Consider the following 25,449-nt stretch of genomic DNA (forward strand, 5'->3'; position numbering starts at 1 on the left):
CCGTTCTCAACTACAACTCATTTGGCGGACGTTCAGCTTTCTTTGTGAGGACTGCTGCGCCATTCGTCCATTTATACAGATTCAGGTACCAGGCTGCATTGAAAATTAGCATTTTCTCTTGGAGAATGCGTTGAAAGAGTGATGCATACCAGATGCTAAGAACGCAAAGGAATCGGCATTGTGTTGGCGGTTGTTTACTGAAGGAGGACTGCCACCTTCAGCGCCGGGTGCATGACCAGCGATCTTCTCGTATCCATACACTTCTCCAATGTTGCCGTCTGGAAGTGCTGCTGGACCTATTAGACTTGTTAGTTCTCTATATCGAGATGTAATTGGATGCGAAGTCTTACATTGCTGCAGATTTGCGACGTGCATCAACTCGTGTATGATCATATAGCTCAGATATTGTCCCACTGTTTCGATGCCCTGAGAATATCTCCTCAAGTCTCCACCTTTTCGCCAATCGCCGATCTCGCCATCGACATCTTGGGTTGATGTGATTGCGCCTCCTCCCCAATTCGAGCAGAGAACCACGGCGGTACCACCAGGCTGTGATCCATCCTTAAACCCGAAAGGGTAAACAAAGGCACGAAGATTGCCCTTGCAAGGTCCAGTAGCACCAGGGACGGGAGCTTTGGCACGAACCTGCGCTTGCCTGTTATCACCGTTGTCGAAATACACCCCCCGAAAGCCATCTTCGGGGTATGTGAGATGGTCATCTGAGCAGAATATCAAGACACCACGATCGGGCGGCTGCCTTTGTCCTGTAGTATCTATAGCACCCTGGAACTGATCTAAAAGACAAAGTCAGAAATCATCACAAAACACCATGGGCACCTGGGCAAGTCTGAGGATTTGAGGAACTTACTATGTGCGAGATTCAGAGTCGCTTGGTCGTGCTCATCTGGCGCTCCCAGAAGGTCTTGTAGGAGTGTTGCATCGGTTTGTATGTATTGTGTGTTTCGTGCCCGCTTTGAAGCGTAATCCAGGACTTCGAACACAACTTTCATGGTGTTTTCCACTCGAGTTGCTGTGTCACCAGTGCAACTTGAATGCAGGGCCCATGCCGACACCTGGACTGCCTGGATGCTCATAAAGAGAAAACAAAATAGTTCAGACCGCATGATGACCTCGGGAGAGATGATTGAGGATAGAATGATCGTCCAAGAATTAAATAATATGCTGAACGGGGAGTTGTAGAGCAACTGCCACAAGATGTGTTCTCGAATCTAGAGCGAGAGAGGAATACTATGATATATGAAGGCTATCGCATGCTAGATTTATTCGCAGGCATCTGCCCAGGTGTGAAGATGCTGCGTAAGAAGAGCCCCAAAGCTAGTCCGCACGGCTGAGAAACCGGGAAATAATCTTAATTCAGCCCTGCAGATCGTGTTCTGGAATACTTGAGACTTGGAGGTAAGACTATGGGGGCAGGAAGATTGAGATTCCTCTAATGAGCTCCCGTGAGTGGCATTCCTGAATTGCGCCCCCCGTGGCTGGGCTCAGCTCACGTTATCTTATAGCCCCTAACTCCATTCTAATGGTATAGTTAAATTATCCAGGACCCATTCGTATGAGCAGCCCCGGGGCCAAAATTAAACCCCTGGGGGCTGCACTCAGCTTACGTTGACTTACAGCCCCCAAACCTGTTCAATCGCAAATTAAAATTAGTCAAGACCTCACTGTGCTTCTAATCAGCCTTGGAAGTTTGGGAACTGGAATACCTAGGTATAAACTTTCCCGATGCTCCTCGTTTTGTTGAGCTGCTATAAGCAACCACTGAGATACATTCGGTGAAGATCACACAAAACCAATAAAGAAGAGAAGCTATTTGGATTCCATCAAGGTACGTACTGGCGTTTAAAAACAGAAGAAGCCTGGAAACAGCAACGAAACTCATTGATGCCCAGAAATCTACCGAACTGTCGTTGCACGGAAACTACATCACCGACGCTGTCTCCATCATGTGGAAGTTCCGAGCCATATCGATAATTGCTTTCCTTGTTTCAAACATCCCCGTCGTTAACGGAGCAGATTGCGACTCGAACCAGCCCCGCAAAGAAGGGGACCCCTCAGGCGCAGATATCGCCAGCTTTCTTTCTGGTGCCCTGAACGACCCCAATGGCACCATCTGTGCTGGTGGATTCCCGCCACTAAACAATACACTGAACAACACATTGAACAGCAAAATCGCTACCTACAATGCACGCTCGATGCTTTTCAATGTTACGCGAGAAGACGCCACCAAGCCCATTGAGAATTGCAACGAAGCTTTCTCGAACATCATCGAGCAATGCATCCAGAACGACAACTATTGGGGCGGATTTTGGTCGCTCAATGGCTTCATCTACACCATCGCCGACATAGTCTTTCCAGAGAATGGCATTCAAGGCCCAGAAGACCCTGGGTCTCCTACCCCATCACCATCTTCAACTCCAACATCATCTTCGACTCTATCACCTTCTTCAACCCCAACACCTTCTTCAACTCCATCACCTTCTTCAACGTCGACTGTGCTCACGGAGACGGATTCGGCTGGAAGTCTAATGACTATAACCGTGAGTCAAATGCAGACAGCAGTATTGTGATCCATCTTCTGACTAAACAATACAGTTCGTTCCCTCCACTGTTCCCGAATATTCGACCTTGACAACAGCAACGACGGCCTCGACAACCACGACGGATTCTAGTGGCGCGATCATTGTCATTCCTCTAATCATCGGGCCTGGTGGATTTATATGGGGTAAGCATGGGTGAAATACTTGTCTCGAGCGAAGCTGACAATGAACGCAGTGCCTAACGGGGGTGTTCCTCTGCCACCGGGAGCGACACCTCCTTCAACACCACCTGGAAGCGATAGTGACCCTGAACAGCCAAGTGAAGACCCTGATGTCACTACGACTGATAGTCCGACTACGACTGATGGTCCGACTCCAACGTCGTCATCTCTGTCTTCGTCTTCATCAGTCGCTCCTGTGCCTACAGTGACCCTCGTTGGAGACCCTCCACTACCTGACTACCAAGAGATCATGGGTATCGAACCTTCCGGCCCACTCCCAGACGACCCTCCCGATACCAAGTCGGAATCCTCTTCCGATACCACCCCGGCCTCTTCCGATGCCTCTACCGCGCCCCCTCCCACTGCCCCTACCTCGTCCTCTCCCATTGCCTCTACCATGACCCCACCCTTTTCCACACCAACACCGTCGAATGCCACTCAAACCCCCATCGATCCTCACGTCGGAACACCAGAGTGCTTCCCAAGCCACGGGACTACCGATGCGGATCGAATCGTTTCCATAGTGATGACTGATGAGCGAATCAGCACATTCTGTGCCGGCACTGAACCAACTTGGACGCAAGTCGGGGCCGACTCAGGGGGGAATGGCGATCCCAAAAACAATAATCGTTACGACGCAACGTTCACCATGGACGCGAACGCCCCAGAGCTTTGCAAGCTGTTGTATACGGAGAAAGGGAAGTCTCAGCCAGATGTTCAGAATGCTTGTACCAACCCATTCAAAGCAATCAGGGAAGCATGTCCGTTCAATGGCGGACAGGTGAAAGCAGATTGTGGAATGTGGACGCTACAAAGTTGTCCGTCCGGTGGGAGTTGTAAGACTGGAGAGCCGGGCCAGCACTGTCAGATGAATCCAGGGAGCGCGGTGTGCTTGTGATTGATGTAATGTTCGCACACGAGATCTTTGTAAAGAATTATCTCCGCTGGAGAAGCTGGTTAGAAGTAGTGGATCATCAGTCGTCCTAAGTTAGATAGTTCACTAAGTAGTTAAAGCCCATCCACTTGTAACGGAGCAACCGCCGTAATAAAACAAATCACATCCACGTTGAATTCAATGCAATGGATGCATTTTCTCTCACTGAAAGACGCTTCCCTGCAGGATGACACACCAAGATTTCCGACATTGTGGAGTCACTCCGCGGTCCAATGCGCTTTGTTCACCCTGTGCTAATTTAAGATTAGTCTACATACCAATTGCGCAGAACACATTTCCAACACCGTTTTAGCCAGTCACTTCAAAGAGAGCGACTTTCGTTCTAATCTTCACCGATTGATCCGTAGAAGAGCCAAACTTCCAAACGCAGTCAAGCCTCGAGTCATCACCCTACAATATTCAATCCAGACTCTGCTCCGATCACGATTTCGCAATGAAGATCTCTACACCCCTCGTTATCTTGGCTTCAGCCAGTGTCACTATGGCCCGCTGCTTTCCCGACAGCGGCCAGAAATGGGCCAGCGAAGCCTGCAAAGACGCGGCTAGGGGTGCTATCAGGGACCTTTGTAATAGCGGTAGGCTCGCAGGCTATTTCAATCAAGGCGACACCAAGTACGCTTGCGCCAATTGCCCGTACGCGGGCATCAAGTTTGACTTCGCTGTGGGTTGGCAAGGCCGAGGCGGCTTAACCCTCAAGAACGAAGACTGCATTAAGCGACTGACCGACGAGGTTAATGGCTGCCAAGCCGGCGGCGAGAAAGTTACTGCTGACTGGCTTTTCCGGTAAGTTTTTGTATACACACAATTAGCTTTGCACGGACGAAAACAGCTAACAACGTCTAATTGTAGGTCTGACCCTAATGCGGGCCGGTGCTGAGTATATCAGCTCGTGGAATCAAAAGCGACTGAGAAGTTACAACTGGTATGGAACGAAGGATGGAGGAATGCTTGTGGTCGTATGTGAAAGAATAGGTAGTTGGTGCTGGATACAACGTACCAAACCCTTCGCTGCAACAGCAAGCCATCACTGAACACTGAAATGGGTATGACGAGCTGTCGCCAATGATTTGTGAAGTAAATGCGTGATGCGACTTGGGAGTTGATATTGGTGCTGATAGTACCATATGGGGTTACTGCATTTGACCCGAAGCCGGCCATTGCAGATTCGAAGCCGAGAAAGACGGGAATGCGAAAGGCGGGATGAGCATATTGCCCGCCCCCATCTCAGCATCACCGAACATCTCCTCGATATCATTCTACATCATGGTTAGCAATGCTGGTATGTGGTGGGACGAGAGTGTTACTTGCCCAATCAATGTCGTTGATAGCGTCCATCGCAGTGTTACTATTGGATCCAGCTGCCACTCCACCCTCGTACATGGTAGAGTTCGGGCTACTATTACTACTTTCACCTTGCTGTGCGGTGGTCGGCATCAGATTGCCTGAACTATTCCCAGGAATGCCGTCATAGGCTGAAACAGATACTGTCGCTGGCATGTCGATGGTACCCCAGTCTACAGTCGGCATAGCGCCAGGAAACGTGTTGAGCCTGGAGACTAACGTGGACTGGACTTGAGAAGTTTGTGGTGGTGACGGTGGAGGCGGTGCGAGGTTTTGCAGGTTCGCAGTCCCGTTCAGTAAATGCGAAAGTGAACCAGAAGTACTCGGCTCCGACTGCGTGCTTCCATCACGTCCACCCTCCTTCCTCTGTACGCGTTGACGAGGCTCCAGGCCTGCTTGCGGCATGTCGGCAGGAACACGAACTCTCTTCAAGTCAGAGTAGGCTTTCGTCTTGCCGACGAGCTCTTCCAAAACCATCCTCGTTTTCTCAACGTTGGATAGTCCAGTGGGCAGATTGAACGAGTAGTCCAGACATTTCCATATTCGCTGTTCCATCGCCGGTTCCGGATTTGCTATGTAAATCTCGCTCACAAGAAGAAGCGCGCAGTGGTGTTGATGGAGAGCACCGACGATCCATGCCCAGGAGGATAGCACTGGATGCTGCTCAATTGTCATGCCATGTTCCAGAATCATGGTCGCTGCGCTTAGTGTCAATTGTCGTAATCGCTCCGGCATTCGGCTGCGAGCAGAAGTAATGTACTTCTGTAAGATGGAAATATACAAACGGTTCGAGACGATGCCGTATAGCTCCGACGCTAGAACGTGTAATAGCTCCGTCTTGGACAGCATGGGAAGGTACTTCTTTTCCATAGCCGCTTGGAATGACTGAACACGCGACAGAAGCGAGGTGATTGTGACTTCGCTCTTTCCGTCAGCGCGTTTGCGATCCAATTTTGGACGCTCGGTCCAAAGGAAGCGATGCATCTCGTATCCTTCAAATCGCATAAGGCTGATAGTCATGTCGGTGAAGTGATTGCGATCTTTACTGACGTCTATTCCGCCCTCGCCACGCTCAGCACGGTCGAGATCAACATCGTCAATGTTCAGCGGAAAGCGAGTGTCATAGTCGTCGAGCCGGATTTGCGGACGTGGGCCAACAGCTTCGCAAGTACGTAGATCCAGAAAACATATTTGGTACCATATGAGGCGCCGTACTTGGATTTCAACTGGCGAGGAGCTGTAGGTCGTCGGGTCCCGGTGCAAACCCATACATTCAGCCAAGCGAATAAGTGACCCAGTTAGTGCAGAGTGGGCGCGAGATACTTCGTTGCGACATAGCGGAATCTATAGAAGATTATTAGCAAAGACTGGTGAAGTCAACGGTCACGACTAGGGTAAATTGGCGTGTACCCGCTTTAGGACGGTAGACTTACGAGGTACATCACGAAAGCCTGAATTGTCTCCAGTTTTGTAGTGCGTAGGAAGTTGGCTCGCGCAAGCGCTGCCTCCGTCCCTTCCCTGAAGCTGTCTATCATGGTTTGCTTTTCAACACCAAACTCGACTTGCACCATGTCGTCGGTCATTGAAACGACTGAGTTTAGCAAAGCCGCAAAGAGCACTGCTTGGAAAGATGCGCGAGGTTCTGTGCCCATGTTGACTCTGATCCAGAAGTTCTGATACTGTCGCTCGAATGAAGGGCGGTGTACGGTCCGGGCTATGGTATGGACCGCAACCCAATACTGAGAGAGTAGTTTATCAACCACGACCCGAGCAGGCAGATGGGACTCAAGAGCGGTTTGGTCGATCCTGGACGCCAACACAAAGTTTGAAGATGGCGCGACATAGTCTTGTGTGGGTGCTAGCCAGTTTACAGCGTCTTCTTCGATGGCAGACAGAGACGGAGTTTCGCGATCTGGTAACTCTTTGAGTGTTGTAGCAAGCTACGAGTAAGGTGTCAGTTTGATCCAACATGCTAAACACGTGGAGACTCACTTCATCCGAGAGTCGTGGACGAACAAGTCCCCCAATGCGTTCTGTGATGCGAACTCTGCCCATTCGAAAGCCCAGATCGACCATGTCGTCGTTGACATCGTCGTCAGGCTCATAGTAAGCTGCATCTTCAGTGACGAGATGTGTTGGCCGGAGATCCTTAGTGTCCTCGTCGTCTTCTTGGTCGCTTGACTGTTCCTGGCCAGGGAGTGTACCAACCCTGGAAAAGCTTGCAGTATTCCTCATGTTCATTTCTGTCTTGCGCGCAACATCTTCTTCAAGGCTCCTCTCCAAACGACCCATCTGCTCTTTAACCTCGGCTAACTTTGCCTGAGCGTTTGCATCAAGTCCAGAGGCGATAAAAACGCATTGTCGCGTGTTTTTGGTGCAACGTGTACATGGATGGCCTTTGTCACACTTCAACTTCCGCCGTCGGCATTCGAGACAAGAGGTGATGAGTCGATTTCTGCGACGAACGCGCGGCACAGGCTGCTGTGTCCTCCTTTCGGCTTCAACTGGTGGGGACGTTTGGGATCCGTTCTGATTCGACAATGATGGGCTCGACATGACTGAGATGCTGTTGCAGCTTGGTAATGGAAAGCCTGAATCCTTACGGACGTAAGATCCGATGCCGTGTCTCTGCGCAGCGATTAGCGACACGGTACATAAAGGATCAAACAGGGCATACCATACGTTACTCACTTCCCCGGTCTCCACTCTATTGGCAATTCAATGATGTTGGATTTCGGAATGGTACGCAGGTAAGCTTCGGGATTCCAGGATTGCTCAGGCGTGAGACCCTGACTACGTAAACACCAAGCTGCGGTTCGTGTAAAGTTTCGTCAGAGGATGTGCACATGAATTTGATGCCCTGCCATGAACTCAAGGCGTCTCCACGACCTTTGGAAGGAATCGTGTTGGCTGCTTGCTTACGACTTAGCAGGACCGCCCGCCCCGCTTTAGCGCTTCCGCGATGCATCGACTACGGCGGATCAGTCTTTGTCAGCGTCATTGCCCTACCAGGTAGGTAATCATTGTCCCGCCAAACTTATCTCACATGACTGTAGAGAATAAGTAGAGGTTTTGCGCGACGGTTTGTTTCTAGTATTTACTATGTAGATATCGGCATGTTGCGACACATTCAGATGCCTCTGGCCGGAACACAACGCCCGTTTGTGACATGTGGCCTGGTAGGATGGCTTCGTACTTGGCGAGAAACCGCTCACTAAACAAGGGGGAGACTGACCCTTTTCCAAATGCTGAAGATAGCCTCGACCGTAGCTGCGACGTTCCTGGATGCAGCCCTGGGGTGAAGCTAATGCAGTCGACTGGATCCGTCTCGCTACCTATGTACGTATCAAGACTACTCAGACGCGAGAATCATCGCAGCATCAGTACATGATAGGCCTGGAACAAAGCACGGAGCGATGCGATGCCTGGTGGGCTATCCCGTTTTTTCTTCAGACGGGGAAGATATGTAGGACACGGCTCTGACGCGAACGCGTAACGCCTGGTCACGCTTTTAGTTGAACGCGACCCGCGACAGCCTAAGACAAAGATCCACTGATCGTTGCCGCCGCGATCTATCTAACGCACGTCCTCACCGCTTCCATAACAAACACCTTTTCCTGCCGCCTTTTGCAGAGTCCCCACCACGCACGCCTCTCGACTCTCAATTCCACCACATTGCCCATACCGACCGTCTCACCTGCCTTTATTCTCGCTTCATCACTTCCGCCTTCAAAATGTCTGTCGTGTCGCTTCTCGGCGTGGAGGTCAAGAACAACCCCGCGCGCTTTGACGAGCCGTACGAGTTTGAGATCACCTTTGAGTGCCTTGAGCAACTGCAGAAGGGTAGGTGCGCTCAACGTTAAGATAGATCACGGCGACTAACGGCAAGTCAGATCTCGAGTGGAAATTGACCTACGTTGGCTCTGCGACCTCGTAAGTCCACTGCCGCCCCTGCTCGTGAACATGTCTGATCAATTCCCCGCAGGAACGAGTATGATCAGGAACTCGACTCTGTCCTCGTCGGACCCCTCCCCATTGGCGTCAACAAGTTCCAGTTCAAGGCCGATGCTCCCAACCTCACGCGCATCCCCAACAGCGAGATCATCGGTGTCACAGTCATCCTGCTTAGCTGCAGCTACGATGAGCGCGAGTTTGTGCGTGTCGGATACTATGTGAACAACGAGTACACAGACGAGGCGCTGGCACTGGACCCGCCTACCAAGCCCGTCATCGAGAAGGTGCAGAGGCAGATTCTGGCAGAGAAGCCGCGAGTCACGCGCTTCGCCATCAAGTGGTACGCAGCTACAGACACTGGTGCTATTTGGCAGTGCTAACCCATTCAGGGACTCCGACGAGTCTGCACCCCCCGAGTTCCCCCCTGAGCAGCCAGAGGCCGACCTCACCGCCGACGGAGACCAATACGGTATCGAGGAAGAGGAAGAGGAGGAGGCCGAAGAGGCTGAGGGTGAAGGTGTCGCCGCCGAGGGTGAGGATGCCGCCATGGCAGGTGCCGAGGACACTGCAGGCCCCGCCGCCGACGACGACGCTGAGTCCGAGGCCGGCAGCGAGGAGATTGACATTGAAGACTCAGAAGACGATGAGGAGGAAGAGGGTGAGGAGGGCGGAGATGACGACATGGAGATGGACGAGGGTGAGGCAGGCGCTGCCAGCGGTGACAAGCCAGCCCAACAACAGCCTGGAGGTGCCCCGCAGCAGCAACAGCCTGGTGCGGATGTCATGGTTCACTAGATGTGGCGCCGGGCTCCTTGCTTGCATACTTTACCATCGCGAGTGCCTCGAGCAGGAAGCGATGTTTACCGCCTTGTGGTTTTCTTCTAGATATGTAGACAGCGGTCGCTTCCCGCTCTGTCCACGCGATCTAGTCTTCACTTTGTCACGAAGAAGTTGAATTACGAATGACCCAGCAAGAAAGCAATCCATGCGTGACAAACCGCGTGCCGTGATGGAAACTATGAGGTTGAGGCTCAGATAGTCGACAAGAATGCACGCAGCCGCGCAAGCCATCCTTGGGCCCGAGTACGTGGCCTCTTGATATTCATCTCCGCAACGGTCTTCCTGACCCTGCCGTTAGATCCGGGATGTGGCCTGCGCGGATCCGTCTACACAGGCTGAAAGTGGTGGTTCGGAGTAACCAACGTCACTGCACAGCCTCTAAGTGAATGGCGCAGTGGTGGGAACTCGGAGGCTGATTTCCGAGACGTGTGTCGAAACATATATAGTAACTGTGAAGGACAGGAAGAGGGGCGACAGCGTTAATGATGCCGGTCACCACCTTCGGATCCTTCGCTCCTGTTCTTGTGACCCTTAGAGTGCACATGTGTGCAAGCCTGAGGAACTCACTCGGCCATTGACGTCAAACAACGCACCTTTCACACACGGCAGAACCCTAGGACTACACGACTCTCCAGCGCCTGTTTCAGCAAACGGACTCGTCGGTCGTTTCGAATCTCTCCCTGGACTTATTCTTTCCCCCCTCAAACCTGCACCGCCGCCACTCTCGACTGCCTGTACAACCGCGCCCGGCGAGATAGTTACACCATATACGACTACGAGGATCGGCCGCTCTCTCGTATACGATATCCGACAGATCGCAAGGGTTGCCGGCGAGTCTGCACTTAGCGACGGCGACTCAGGGCCATACCCCACCAAGTTAAGGTACGTTCATTTCCTGCTCCACGCGTCACTCGGCATGCATGGCGGCCTCGATGAGTGCTGCGCGGGACGGTCCCTGAGGCCAGGCGGCAACGTGCATCGAAGACTGTTTCCCTTGGACAACGGCTGACGCTTATATCTAAGCACCGCAGCGCATACCCTATCGCACCACGACAATGAGCTACCACCAAGGCCAGCCCAAGCTGGGGGCTACTTTTGTGCCAGGAGGCTTCGATGACTACTATATGCCGGCTCCTTCGCCTGAAGTCATCTCGCCTGCGCCTCAGCGGTTCGTTCTAGCCCATCGCCATGTGCATGCCCTGAAATTGCGGCTGACGTAGGTTTGGCGGTAGGATCATGCCCGAAGTGCCCGAGAACATGCAGGAAAACATCGCGCATCTGGAGTTGGAAGCCAACGGCCCTCGTGGTACCAACGGCGCCATGTCCCCCATGCAGAACTACAATCAGTCACAGCACAACAACTTCCCGCCGCGCCAGGCGAGCTACCAGAACGAGCTGCCCGTCCACAACGACCAATGGCCCGCCCGCCAAGCGAGCATCTCCTCTGCCTTCCGCCAGCCCCCCAACGTGCTGCCCCAGTCGGTCCAGCAGCAGCCGTCGCACGACTACAACCAGTTCGCCCAGAGCCACGACTCGCCCAACTTCTCGCCCTTTCCCAAGCTCCCCAACAAGCCCCCGAACGTGCCGCCGTCCGACGATGAGAAAGAGGCCGTCTTGGAGAATGCGCGCCTGCCCGTGCTCAACTCCAACGACCCGGAGATGCAGCTGGCATGGGCACAGGACGCGCTGCAGTACGTAGACGCCGCGCAGCTGCACGAGCAGCGCATCTCAGAGATCCAGGGCGCGAGGCCGGCAACACCACAGGTCGAGCACCAGCTGCGGCTCGATGCCATGAACGTAGTCACCTTCCTGGCCGACCAGGGCCATCCGAAAGCGACCTTCATGCGGGGCATGTGGCTAGAGTTTGGCAAGTTTGGCATGCGCGCAGACAAGAAGGAGGCCTTCAGGTGCTACTCGCGCGCGGCTGCAAAGGGATATGCGCGGGCAGAGTACCGGATGGGCATGCAGTTCGAGCAATCGAATGATCCGATCAAGGCCCTGCAGAACTACAAAGCCGGTGCGGAACAAGGCGACTCGGCCTCGAACTACCGCCTTGGTATGATGACGCTACTCGGACAGCACGGACAACCACAAGACTTTGCGAGGGGAGTGCATCTCATCAAGCAGGCTGCGGCTACTGCGGATGAAAATGCGCCGCAGGGTGCCTACGTGCTGGGCATGCTGCAGGCGCGAGAGCTGCCTCAGATCAACGTGCCAGAGATGTTTCTGCCCTACGACGAGAAGGGTGCACGACAGAACATTGAGAAAGCTGCCTACCTTGGATTCGCAAAGGCTCAGCTTAAGATGGGTTCTGCGTACGAGCTTTGCAGCTTAGGCTGTGAGTTCAATCCCACCTTGTCGCTACACTACAACGCGCTCGCATCTAGGCAGGGTGAGCCCGAGGCAGACATGGCTATCAGCAAGTGGTTCCTCTGCGGACATGAGGGCGAGTTCAACAAGAACGAAGAGTTGGCATACCAATACGCGCAACGTGCCGCCGCAGCCGGCCTTGCAACTGCAGAGTTCGCCATGGGCTACTTCCACGAGATCGGCATGAACACACCAGTCAATCTGGACAAAGCGCTCGAATGGTACGACAAGGCCGAGAAGAACGGCAACAAAGACGCGTCTGCGCGTATAGAGAGCATTTCCAAGTTGTCGCGCACGCTATCGAAGAAGGATCATGAGAACGTTGCCATCAACATGATCAAGTCAAAGCACGGTTCCATGCGAGGCCAGCGACCGGCTAGACTGCAAAAGTCACACGCTCCCATGCCGTCTATCAACGACATCAGCCCTTCCGATTACGGTGACAGCTCCCCAGGTGGCCGACTGCCAGCCAGGGGCGATAGCACAACGCCATACCCTATGTCTGACCAGCCTCCAATGATCTCAAATGCGCCCATGTCAGCGCCCTATGATCGCCCTTCCACGGCAGCGCCATATCCTATGGACAACGGGCCTCCTCGGCTGAGCCCGCAACGGCCAGGCATCGCGGGCGGATTTGCGCCAGAGGTGAGAGCTTCCAGTACCCGACCTGTATCCTCAGCATTCAACATCAATCCGAACGTCTACCCTCCGAACGATCCCTACGGACGCGGCAGCCCGCGCCCAAACCCCGGACCAGGTTATGATATGGGACCAATGCCAATGCGTCCTCACACGAGCGTAGATAATATGGGCCCAGGTCGTGGTGGTCGTCCTTCTAGTGGTGGCCGTGGCGCGCCGCTGCCACAAGGAGGACCTGCAAGCTACAGACAACCTGGAGGGCCGAGTGCTCAGCGCCCGGAAGCGCAACCCCGTCCGTCAACCACGCAGCCTCCAGATATCGGATACAGTGCACCAGATGGACGTAACAAGCTGCAGAAACAACAGGGGGCGCCACTTAAGAAAGCGCCCACTCTGCCCGATATCGGGTACGTTGCGCCTCTTGAGCCTCGCCAGCATACCCGTCCATCTACCGTTCAACCGGGCCAGGAGAGTAGGACCTCTTCAAGAATGGACAGACCCTCGACTACTACGCCAGGGCAAGGCTCTCGTCCCTCCTCACGGCCAGGCTCATCAGGACGTCCCAGCGGATATGACAATATGCCCAAGCCTAACAGGGTGCAAACGTTGCAACAGCAGCAGCCACCTCCAAAGCCTGCGCCAGTACAAGCGAACAAGCCGGCTACACCTACACCACCCAAGCCAGCCTCATCGGCTTCCTCGGCGCCAGGCAAGGGTCCAAAGACATTTGATGAAATGGGCATAGGGCAGGCCCCCAAGGAGGGCGATTGTGTAAGTCGCACGTCCAGCATTTGCCAGGAACCTTTTGCTAATCTCCTACAGGTCGTCATGTAAAGTTTGGAGTGCTGGAACAGCGCGATTTGGATGACGTTTTGCATAGCGGAGTTTTGACCTTGCATAGTAGTGAGCGGTCGCAGTACTAACACTCGATATACCCATCTTCGGAACACATGAAACGGCATTAGTGATTTTAAAGTATAGACGAAATGCAATCAGACAAGACAGAGTTGGGACCAATGACATGCATGGAAACAAATCATGATATGCGGGCATGCGGGCTATCGTGCGTGGTCCGCTGCCAGCAGGTCGTCGTCTTGCATTCCAACTGGACAAAAGCCCCTTTGAAACTTATATGCGAATACCATGGGCTGTCGAAAAACCATTGCGATGCGAAATAGCCTGAATTAGTTGGGACGAGAGTAGCTACCCGTTGGACACTGGGGCACTTCCAAGATCGCGCGCGTCGACGCGGTGTCACGTGTCAGCATAAATCCGCGGTCAAGTCAAGGTCTTCTCAGGCTATGACCAAATAGCGATCCAAAAGCGTCACCTGTGTCTTCTCTCACCTCGTTTCGGTTTTCAATCTGCGTGAGTCCTTCCCCTGAATATTAATGAGAGCCGTTGGCCGTGATAGTTTCGTGGGGGTGAACTCGCTGGACCATGCACGGACGCTAGCGCGGTTTCTGAACGGCTCAGCGGGGAAGGAGCGCGTTCTGAATTACCTCACTCGCAAACTCCACCTGCAACCGTACCTCCAGTCCACCCGCGCCTGTCGATCCTCTCCCTTGTGGTCGCAGTCATGTCTGGGAAGCGCTCTCGCGCTCTCACAGATGGGCTTGATCCCAACGGCTCAGGCAGTAACAGTCGCGTATGTCCAACGCCCTGAAGCCAACAACACGCATGCTAACATCGCCCAGAATAAGCGACCCCGTCAATCTGAATCCGGGGGCAGCGACCAGTCTTCAGACGACGAGCGATCCAATGCGGCCAGTGGTAGCGATTCCTCCGATGACGAAGGCGAACACATGCGCGAACGAGAAATACGGGCGACACAGCAAGTGCAGAAAGAGCATCGGGCAACTGCGGACAGGGAAAATGTCGCGACGGATTCTGGAATTATCGAAGAAATCCAGTGCATCAACTTCATGTGTCACGAACATCTGACAGTAACCCTGGGGCCTCTCATCAACTTCATCATCGGACACAACGGCAGCGGAAAGAGCGCCGTGCTCACCGCTCTCACAATCTGCCTGGGCGGAAAGGCTACCGCTACAAATCGAGCCCAGAATCTGAAAAGTCTCATCAAGGAGGGCAAAGATCATGCCTCCGTGACTGTCAAGATCAAGAACCAAGGGCCACTCGCTTATAAGCCCGCGCAGTACGGCGACTCGATCATCGTGGAACGACACTTCAGCAGATCTGGCACCTCAGGCTTCAAGCTGAAGAACGTGAACAACAAACTCGTCACCAACAAGAAAGCGGAGCTCGAAGACATCCTGGACGCCTTCTCCATGCAGATTGACAACCCGATGAACGTCCTGACACAGGACATGGCAAGACAGTTTCTGAACCACTCCACGCCAAAAGAAAAGTACAAGTTCTTCCTACAAGGCACGCAGCTGGAGAACTTGAACAGAGACTATCAGCAGATCGAACAATCTTTGGAAGTCATGAACACGAAAGCCGAGGTGAAAGAAGCCGACCTCACGACTCTACGACGCGAAATGGAAGCACTGGAGAAGAAAGCCCGAAAAGCGGCAAATTTACAGACGATGCGAGACAAGGAAACCGAGTTTGCTCAACAAGCAGCATGGGCCACGGTTCGTGAACACGAAGGTGACGTTGCGCATAATGAGAAAGGACTTGCGGATACCGAGGGATTCATACAAAATTTACAGCAACGTGTGGAAGATGCAGGAAAGGCCTACGAGCTGGCGGATCAGGCCCACGAAGCCGCCAAACAGAACGTCACTGACATCACTACTGAAATGGAGCCCGCAGAGCAAAAAGCATTTGATGCTAAAGCAAAGTTCCAGGAAGTCAAAGGAAAACTCGTGCTGCTACTAGCTGATGAACGGACTGCACAAGGTGAAGTGACGGAAAGGAAAAACAAAGTGCAGAAGTTGGAAGCAGAGATTGCACAGTACCGACAACGACAGGCTGAAGCAGACAACGGCCGCCACGCAGAAAAGATTAGAGAGCGTGACGATGCCAAGGTTAAGTACGAGAATGCCAGGTTGGCATTCGAGGGCCATGACACTGGACTTGCAGCGCTACAAGACCAACTGGCGACTGCTCAAAAGGAGCAGGACGAAGCAGATCGAAAAGTAGACGACGCTCAAAAAGAAGTTGCACGTATACGGGCATCCATCGGAAGAATGCAATCAGGTCAGAGTAATTGGGATGATGGGTATCAAAATCGCCAAAGGCTGAGCGAGCTACTCCGTGCGATCGAGTCCGAGCACAGATTCCGGGAGAAACCAGTTGGGCCCATGGGCCGTCATGTGAAGCTGCGCTTGCAGGATTGGGGCGGAATTCTTGAAAAGCAATTTGGTCAAACGCTGAACGCCTTCGTCGTCACTAGCAAGCCAGACCAAAATATACTATCAGCCCTCATGAAAAGGGTTGGCTGGTGCGCGCCATCTTTCTACTTAATCAACAACGCTAACGATGTCAGGTCTGCCCCGATATACATTGGCAAGAGGACGCCTATAAACACCGATGGCAATGAGCCCGCAGAAAATCTTACCACATGGATGAAGGCACTTACGGTAGACATGCCTTTTACATCCACGACATAGAAGTATCTCACTAACTAGCACGTAGTTTGACGATGATCTTGTTCGGAATCAGCTCATCATCAACCAGTCAATCGAGCAAACCGTGCTCATTGAGAACATGGACGAAGGCGCTCAGTTTATGTTCAACCGCGGGCCGCCTACTACGAACGTCAAGATGTGTTTTACCTTTGCGGATGGAGACACAACCAAAGGTCGTGTCTTCGTCTACAACAGTGGCGGAGGTATCAACAACAGTCCGATCGCACCGTATACCGGAGCTCTGCGTATGCAGGTAGACGAAGATACTCGAATCCAGTGCGTATGGCGCTTCATATCAAATCACTCGCTAATAGCACACACAGACTAGAAGAGAAAAATCTGGCCCAGGCTAAGGAACGACTTGAGACCTTGCAGCAGCTGTCCAGGGAGCGGCATAGTGAAGTCAATAAGTGCAAGGCTCAGTTACAGGACCACGAACGCCAGAAGAGAGATCTTAGAGTTGCTTCCCAAACTGCTTCCAGGGAATTGGAAAGACTTGAAATCGAACTGGAGAAAGCAACTCCGGACGAAGCAGCTATCCAAGTGCGGGAGTCAGAGCTTGCGGAAGCTCAAGAAGACCTGAAGAACTCCATGAATTTCTACGAAGATGCGGTGACGCAAAAGATTCAACTCAACGACGAGAATAAGGCGAACAAGCGGGAGATGGATGATGCACAGAAGCTTGTCGCTGATCTCCGGTCCCGGCTTGACAAGGCGCACTTGACAGTTCGAACTCTTCAGGGCACACGAGAAGAAGAGCTCAAGAAAAAGAACAAAGCCATCGAGGAGGTTGCCGAAGCTGAAAACGTAAAGAAGAACTGGCAAGAAGAGCTCTTGGAATCGCAACAAAGCCTCGCCGAAGTAATTGAGGGTGCGACGAGCATATGTGAGCGTGTGTTCGTCCCCCCTAAACTAACTTCCGATGATTTACAACGGAAAATGGTTCAGATGGCGAAAACCAGGGAAGAGGCTGAACGAGAGCTCGGTGGATCACAGCTGGACCTTACGCGGGCGGCAACTGAAGCGAAGCAGAAGCACCACGATGCAATGAAGGAGTTTGAAGACATCAGAAGTCTACGTAACGTAAGTTTGATTGCACGTATCATAATGACTCGTGCTGATCCGGTGCAGCAACTCATTACTACACTTGACAACCGACGCAACCGGTGGAAGCAATTCAGATCTGGCATCTCTGTTCGGGCGCGAGTCACGTTCAACTATCTGTTGAGCGAGCGCAAGTTCAGAGGTACACTGAGCATCGACCACAAGAAGGCTCTTCTCGACATTCATGTAAGTCTGGACATTAGTTTGACTCGCACATGGCGCTAATCCTATCAGGTTCAACCGGATATCATGGAGCGAAGCGGAGACGGCAGACAGACAAAGACCCTCTCGGGAGGCGAGAAGTCGTACTCTACCGTGTGTCTTCTCCTCTCCCTGTGGGATGCAATGGGCTCGCCTATCCGCTGCCTCGACGAATTCGACGTCTTCATGGACAGCGTCAACCGCGAAAGGAGTATGCATATGATTATCCAGGCTGCTCGACGCTCGATTGGGCGACAGTTCATCTTCATCACTCCACAGTCGATGAGTAATGTCACGCAAACGTCCGATGTCAAGATCATCAAGATGACGGACCCAGAGCGTGGACAGACAGCATTGAATGTGCAACGGACTTGAAATACCCCTGGAATATGGCGTTAATGTGTTGGTACTTGTCGGTGTTGTTGTCGTGTGGGCCGATGGTCACGGAGTTTGAGTATGGATATACCCGCTGGCAAAGGAAATGCGTCTCGTAGCCATATGCATATAGTACTATAGTCACTTTGCTAGCGTTCCTGCATACTGGCTGGATACTAGTCTGTCAAAATGATCAAAAATTTAACTCGCGTTTTGTTCATGGAGATCACGTAACGTGGCCGTGACATTTGCCGCGCAAAGCGTAGTCGCGAGTTGCGGCGTAAGCGGCCGCGGCGGGTTGTACAGGGAACGGAGTGGGTATGCAACAGGTAAGGCGGATGTGCACCGGGATCCAGGGTCTCTTGGCCAACCACGTCGATGGACGGGTCTGATACAACTCTCCCACCTCTCGACTTGCTGGCAAACCTTGGGCCCATGTGAGAAGCAGATTTCCGTGCTGTCTCTGCACTTGGCTTCCTACCCTCCTCCGGGAGCCTACATGCCCCCCACCGACTCGCCGCCGACGCACCATCATGGCCGACTCCCCACTCTCAACACCCGGCACTCCAACCACGGGCTCGCCGCTACCTTCCGACAGAAACGCCGCCCGCTCCTTCTCGCCCTCGCAGGACGACGCGCAGACGGGCGACATGCAGGGACACGCCGAGGGTGTGCGGACGAGTGCCCCGGCGCCGAGTGTGGTGAATGCGACGGCATCAGCTGAGCAGGCCATGGAACCCAAAGGGAAAGAGAAGGCTACCAAGGGGCCGCTGAAGCTGCTGGATCTGCCCATGGACATCCTCAAGGAAATCATACACCAGGTGAGTAAGCGCGCCTTATGCGCTGCACCCTGCCATGCGGCACGGCACTGGCTCGATGCTGACCTGCAACTCAACAGCTCCCACACACCAACGACCTCACCTCGCTGTGCCTCTGTCACTCGGCCCTCCATCGACTCACGATCCCATGCATATACTCGCGTTTCGACATTGTGTGGCCCGACGAGAGCACCCACAACGAGCCTCGCGCTGGCGTCGATGCTCTCACCTATGGCCTCGCGACGCTGGTCATGGGCGACGACTGCTTTCCCCACCAGAACCGGCTGAGGCTGCAGGGACAGACGCCGACCGCGCTGCTAAGGACTGCCGCCAACCCATACCCCGTTCCACAGCGGCGGTTTGGCAACTACTACGGACAGTTTACCAAGAAGTTCTCTCTTGGCAATGGACCGCAGGCATGGGTTCAGGAATACATGATCACCAAGGAAGGCGGGAAGATGCTGGGGACCTTGGTGGCGCTTGCGATTGCGCGCATGATCAATCTGGAGACGTTCGTGTGGGATATGCCTACGGGTGTGCTTCGCGATGTCTGGCTTGCGCTCTCAAGCCTCGCCCACCGGAGTGACGGAGAGGAATGCCGTTTGGACCGGCTCTGGATACGATGGCACGACAACACAATCGACGCGCCGATTCCGCCGCCCGCACCACCCATGATACTCAACAATCAAAACCTACCTCCGCCCCCGAACGCTACACATCCGAGTGGACTTGGCACCGTCCAAGCCCCCGTCGTTGTAGTACCCCCGTATGCACCGAGCAGCATGTCTGCGCTAGACCGAGTCGAACACCCTACCTTTTCTGCCATACCCGCGCTCAAGAGTTTGAGTGTCTTGGACATCGACGAGTTGCCTTACCTCGACGAGATGAGCATTTTGATCGCAAGATCCCAGAAGAAACTACGCGAACTACGGATCGGTATCGCAGCCCATGCACAACAGCGGGACTGGGTGACTGTCTGGGAGGGTGAAGGTCTTCAACAAGTCGACTACAGCGCTACATCGACTGCCGCGTGTTCAATCGGAGAAAAAAGGCTAGGGGGTGTTCTTGGCATTCTCGTCGGTCGCATACACAACATGCGCCATTCGGAAGAACCTCCAACCCAAAAGTCCGGCGCTACCGGCGTCACAGAGCGATCAGTAGAAGCAACGCCAGCCAAATCGGCAGCCTCCTTGCCCCTGCCTTCCATAGCCTCGCTCTCACTACAAGAACGCGACCCGGACCAGGATGTGGACCATTTCGGTAATCCGATGGAAGACAACTCCATCACAGAGGGCGTCAGTCTCTTCAATGACAATCAGCCGTTTAGTGCTGGACAGACTGCGCAGGCTTCTGGTACGGAGAGAGTCACTTCAAAGACACCTCCATCTCGTGGCGAGACTTGTGGCTCAGAAGATGAGCCGCGGCTGACTGGCAAACTAAAACTAGAAGTACTGGAGCTCGAACGCGTTCCTCTCTCCGTCCCAGTGCTTCGCAGAGCCTTCGATTGGTCTATTCTATCGACATTGACTCTTCTTCACTGCAGCAATCACGAACAACTGTGGAAAATACTACGGAGAACATACACCCCTCGTCCCCCCTACCCTGGCTCACCGTCTTCATCCAAGGCGTACAAGGCCTCCTACACCCTTCGGTCAGAATACCAGCTCAACCTGAAGCGAATTCACACTAATACAGTGTCTCCTTCGCTGATCACATTTCTCAAAGAGACACTGGCGCCAAATAGTCTTGAAGTGCTCTTCCTCCAAGAAGGCCGCTCTTACTCGTCTACAGTCACAGTAGATGCGATCTACAAGGGGCCATTGCGGAGACACCGAGGAAGTCTGAAGAAACTAATGATAGACAGTGGAGAGAAGAGCCCAGACGGACACACGACCAATAGTTCAAGGTGGAGACGGTGGATGCTGAACCGCGAGATCCTGACATACATAACAAGCGGCCGTATGAACAGCTTGCGGGAACTCGCAGTGTCCATTGACTACAAAGACTGGGTATGTTGCGCCCCATTGCAATTCCAGAGAATGCGACTAACGTTTGCATAGCACCACTTTCTCCAACGTCTCCCGTACATCCCTCATATTCGCTCCCTGTATATCCCTTATATCGCCGACCACGCCCATGGCAGTAATATCGATCCGCGCGAACTCGCATACCAGATCCTCGATATTGTGCACTTGCGACCGGAGATTGAGCTCTGCTACATGGGTCTATCTACGAAGTGCTTTGAGATTCTGGAAAATCGACCATCCAATTATGACCTACGACACGATGGCATGCATGCCGATGGTAGTGGATCTGCATACGCTACACATGATCCGATGTTATCCGATGACGAGAGCGAAGCTACGGAAGACGAGGACGACGATGACATGGACGATGGCGCTATGCCGCCCGGTGGTGAGGAGACAGAGAGTGAAGCAAGTGACGACATGGACGTTGAGAGTGACGACGAATCCTTCGTGCAAGACACGCAGAAAGGTCCCAAGTTACGTGTTCGAGAGATACTCTTCTACGAGGAACGAGTTGAGGCGTTTAGGAGGCGGCACGGCGTGCTGAGGCCTTGATGTAATGTGATTGATACGACGGGCATGGTGTTCTATAGTATTACTGCAGCATTTTCTGTACGCATGGAATGGAGCTTGGAATGGGACGGTGCAGGGCGTATATGGTAGATATCCTTGATACTTTTTCCATCAGGTATGTAGTCTCGAGACCTAAGCTCTCGTATTGCACAATGTCGAATCATGACTCGATGCATTCGCAGACGATATGGTACTAGACATTGAGAAACACAGTCATTCAAAAATGCGCGCACAACGGTGAGGGCCAAATGCTTTCCGTCATACTTTGACATGGCGGTTACCCCACGTGAATACGCGTTGGACCTGGCCCGAGCTTGATGAGCGGTGCGCGACCGCTGCATGCGCGAACAAACAGACCAATCCCCGAAACCCCATGATGAGCAGACTTTCAGCAGCAGCATACCCGTCCCTAGATGGCACTGCGGTTGCACGTTCATGAAGTCTCTCATAACACCACGAACACGAACACGAGTCCAAACAATCGCATAGTGGGGCCTCCGTCGCACCTCCGTCCGCCATGGACCATTCCACCCTGGTCTTCGCGTCCGTCTTTCCAGTCCTCTCCTTCTCGCACAGCACACCGACGCCGATTGCGACACCAGACCTAGGGCATACAGCGCCTGGGACCTCGTTCGGTAGCCCGTACGCTCTGAGGAACGCCGAGAGCCGAACACCAGCACAAGCACATGGGCAGGGACAGCACAGGGCAGTCAAGCGCAACATAGCATGGAGTTGCGCGACGCGATTTCTGAGCTTGCCAAAGGATGTCAACTTTGCGCATAGAACACAGAAGAACAGGGAGGTCGACGAAGCCCTAGGCTTTCTCTTGAACGGAGAAGGCAAGAGCGATGATGGGAAGGAGGAGACTCTGGTCGAATGGTACACAAACGAGTGCAGGCTGCACTTTGCGAACCATGTTCGGCCCGGCCTAGAAGAGTTGTGGGGGGATGAAATTGAGCTCCAGCGAGCCTGGGAGATCCTCGATGAAACCCAGCACATTCTCGAGCAGGTGCAGAACGTATACCTCCAGCCCTTCACCGACCACCTGCTGCCTCTCTTACCTCAGAACGCCAGTAATGCGACCCTTCGACCGAGCAGACCTACACAGATCGCCGATTCAGATACTGCGAGTGCAGCAGATTGGAAGTTTCGCCGGGATATACAGGCTGTCTTTGCGCATTGTCTACCGCTCCAGCGATATGGGAAGACGTTGAGCTATGTCTTATACGACGCTGGATGTCGCTTGTTCCGCATTTATACCCGACACGATGGCATGCAGCCGAGTGCTTCACCCGAGAAGACACAAGAGTGCAGAAAGCGAATGATCTCCTTACTACAAAGCCTAGAGCGCGTTGGACTCGGTGGTGACAGTGCGCAGGAGGCTTTCGCACACGCCATGAACAAGCTGCTCGACTCTTTCATCACAAGCCACTACTTGAAGGTAGACTGGTATTCCAAGAAGTCAGTCGTGCCGCAGTTGAGACTGTGGATTCAGGATGGCTTCTGTCCACTTGTCGAATTGGTACTAGAATGTCTGCGGTGCGAGCAGAGTAGCATTCTGCCGACCGAATTGGCTTCATGGCAAGAGATGGCTCTAGCCAGGCTTGGTCGGGCGAGAGTTGACAACTTATTCGATTTTGTCATACACTGGGATAAAAGTATGGGCGCCATCCTGGACATCAAAGAGTATCTGCGGGTTTCAAACGCGAAGCAACATCTCACCTCGAGCTTCTCCCAGCAAATATCGAGACGCTTGTTACATCCTGGAGCTACAACAACCTACATACTGAACGTCTACATCTCCATCATTCGCTCATTTCACGAGCTCGAACCTAAAGGAGTGCTGCTTGAGCGCGTCGCTAGACCAATCCGGCGGTATTTGAAGGAGCGAGAGGACACAGCACGCATCATAATATCAAGTCTGCTCACTGACCTGAGCGATGAAACTGGCAGTAAATTCTCATCTAACTGCGAGCTCTCGTACGAGATTGCCAGCGAGATGGTAAAGCCGTTTGCAAACTACGGACAGGATACTGATGAGGAGCTTAACTGGAACGACATGAATTGGCAGCCTCTACCGCAAGACGCATCACCGGACTACAAAAAGTCCAAAGTTGAAGACGTGATATGGTTCTTGTTAACACTCTGGGAGCGGGAGGACTTTATCAATGAGCTGAAGAACATATATGGAGATCACTTGCTTAGATGTCAAGATCCAGAATATGAGAAAGAGATTCGACTGTTGGAGCTCATCAAAGTTCGCTTGGGTGACGACAAGCTACAGGCCTGCGAGGTCATGTTGCGAGACGTCTTGGAATCGAAACGTATCAATGGCACTATCCGCACAACAATCACTGTACCAGCTGCAACATCACTTGTTACGCCAGACCACCGTAGCAGGGAACCTCAGACACCAGACGGCCGACAGCCGCGCACACCCCAACCACGCAGACCTGGACGTTCGGCTCGAAATGTCACTCCTTCTGCATCCAACGCTGCAACATCCACTGGTCCTACGCTCAACGCTCAGATCCTATCATCGTTCTTCTGGCCACAGCTTCGCGATGACACTTTCCGCGTACCCGCACAAATTGATGTGTTGCAAAAGGAGTACGAGTCACGTTTCGAGCGTATCAAGGGCATGCGTAAACTGCGATGGATGAATGCATTGGGCGATGGCTCCATAACCCTCACCTTTGACGACCGTACAGAAGACTTCGACCACCTCACACCCTGGCAAGTCAGTGTAATCTACGCCTTCCAACCTCAACCTGATGAGGAAGCAAAACACTCAGACAAGGGCGGCGAAGGTATCACACGCACTGTATCTCAGTTAGAAGAGATGCTAGAGATGGACGAGAGCCTCGTCAACCAAGCCCTCGCTTTCTGGGTTGGAAAATCTGTGCTCCGCTTCCATGCGCCATCTACCTACTCTATCATCGAGTCTCTCCCCAAGCCGACTTCTACAACCGGTGCTCACGATGCCGATGCAGCGGCTGCAGCAGAAGAACTAGCTACCATCCAAGCCAACGCCACAAACAACACTGTCAAATCTCAGAGTGAGATGCTCTATGAGAAGAAGGACGTCTACACAGCTTTCATACTGGGCATGATGGCAAATCAGGGTAACATGAATGTGGGTCGCATCACCATGATGATGCGTATGATGGTTCAAGGCGGATTCCCATTCGGAGCCGAAGAAGTGAAGCAGCTATTGGGGGATTTGGAAGCGGATGGCAAGGTCGTGGCAATGGGCGGAGATGTCTGGGGTATCAGGAAATAGTCTATCTCCGGTATGCTTGTGACATCATCACAGAGATCTACATGCAATCCTATCCATGTTGTCTCGCTCAGCGTCAAATTCCGGTCGTTCATCCATTGCACAATTTCCGCCTCACCGCCTCAACTACTCACTCACAGCCTTGACGTTGCTCACAAGTAGCACAACCTGCCCTCGTCGCCCCACCCGCCTATCTCCGTTCCCAGCAGATCTCCCCGTACAACGTGCAACCAGCAGACCGCTACGGAAAACCCCTCTAGTATCACAGAGATCTACGGGTAAAATCGTAGATGAGACTGTGCGACTGCTACACAGCTTCCGATCCTCACTACTCACCACAAATTACACACTAGACACACACCGCCCATGACACAAACAGATGCCAGCGGTGTCTGTCTGTCTATCTGCTAACATGCCATGATGCGCCGTCGTGTAACCAAACCAGTAATTTGCGCCTCTTCAACGCCCGTGGCGTCGCAGACGCAGAAAATCGTACGTTGCTGTGTAGCCACTCCGAAACAATTCGGCCATGACGATGCCCAGGTATGATGGAGGTATTGTGATTACTCAACGCAACGCACGATTGTGGGATGA

At 53.1% G+C, this 25,449-nt stretch overlaps 7 protein-coding genes across 7 annotated transcripts; 6 read left to right on the top strand and 1 right to left on the bottom strand.

Annotated features, from left to right (window-relative positions):
• Positions 1-4,167: 4,167 nt before the first annotated feature.
• J4E93_000441 (uncharacterized protein) lies at positions 4,168-4,611 on the top strand (the record flags this gene model as incomplete). Its single annotated transcript, XM_049338401.1, has 2 exons — positions 4,168-4,517; positions 4,584-4,611. 2 exons carry the CDS (start codon positions 4,168-4,170, stop codon positions 4,609-4,611), a joined length of 378 nt encoding a protein of 125 aa, XP_049204286.1.
• Positions 4,612-4,864: 253 nt separating this feature from the next.
• Positions 4,865-7,310, bottom strand: J4E93_000442 (uncharacterized protein; the record flags this gene model as incomplete). The annotated part of the gene is made up of 4 exons (XM_049338402.1): positions 4,865-4,990; positions 5,028-6,419; positions 6,509-7,015; positions 7,068-7,310. 4 exons carry the CDS (start codon positions 7,308-7,310, stop codon positions 4,865-4,867), a joined length of 2,268 nt encoding a protein of 755 aa, XP_049204287.1.
• Positions 7,311-8,809: 1,499 nt separating this feature from the next.
• Positions 8,810-9,824, top strand: ASF1 (Histone chaperone asf1; the record flags this gene model as incomplete). Its single annotated transcript, XM_049338403.1, has 4 exons — positions 8,810-8,918; positions 8,969-9,008; positions 9,061-9,369; positions 9,419-9,824. 4 exons carry the CDS (start codon positions 8,810-8,812, stop codon positions 9,822-9,824), a joined length of 864 nt encoding a protein of 287 aa, XP_049204288.1.
• A 1,100-nt stretch (positions 9,825-10,924) lies between these two features.
• On the top strand, positions 10,925-13,712 carry J4E93_000444 (uncharacterized protein; the record flags this gene model as incomplete). Its single annotated transcript, XM_049338404.1, has 2 exons — positions 10,925-11,037; positions 11,102-13,712. 2 exons carry the CDS (start codon positions 10,925-10,927, stop codon positions 13,710-13,712), a joined length of 2,724 nt encoding a protein of 907 aa, XP_049204289.1.
• Positions 13,713-14,457: 745 nt separating this feature from the next.
• Positions 14,458-18,157, top strand: J4E93_000445 (uncharacterized protein; the record flags this gene model as incomplete). The annotated part of the gene is made up of 6 exons (XM_049338405.1): positions 14,458-14,526; positions 14,576-16,429; positions 16,485-16,753; positions 16,801-17,560; positions 17,609-17,767; positions 17,816-18,157. 6 exons carry the CDS (start codon positions 14,458-14,460, stop codon positions 18,155-18,157), a joined length of 3,453 nt encoding a protein of 1,150 aa, XP_049204290.1.
• Positions 18,158-18,690: 533 nt separating this feature from the next.
• J4E93_000446 (uncharacterized protein) lies at positions 18,691-21,557 on the top strand (the record flags this gene model as incomplete). The annotated part of the gene is made up of 3 exons (XM_049338406.1): positions 18,691-18,978; positions 19,056-20,984; positions 21,036-21,557. The coding sequence occupies 3 exons, from the start codon at positions 18,691-18,693 to the stop codon at positions 21,555-21,557; spliced, it is 2,739 nt and encodes a 912-aa protein (XP_049204291.1).
• Positions 21,558-22,092: 535 nt separating this feature from the next.
• Positions 22,093-24,858, top strand: J4E93_000447 (uncharacterized protein; the record flags this gene model as incomplete). The annotated part of the gene is made up of 1 exon (XM_049338407.1): positions 22,093-24,858. One exon carries the CDS (start codon positions 22,093-22,095, stop codon positions 24,856-24,858), a length of 2,766 nt encoding a protein of 921 aa, XP_049204292.1.
• Positions 24,859-25,449: the final 591 nt, after the last annotated feature.

Source organism: Alternaria ventricosa (assembly GCF_023758065.1).
Source record: "Alternaria ventricosa strain BMP 2768 chromosome Unknown scaffold_1, whole genome shotgun sequence".
Classification (NCBI taxonomy): Eukaryota; Fungi; Ascomycota; class Dothideomycetes; order Pleosporales; family Pleosporaceae; genus Alternaria; species Alternaria ventricosa.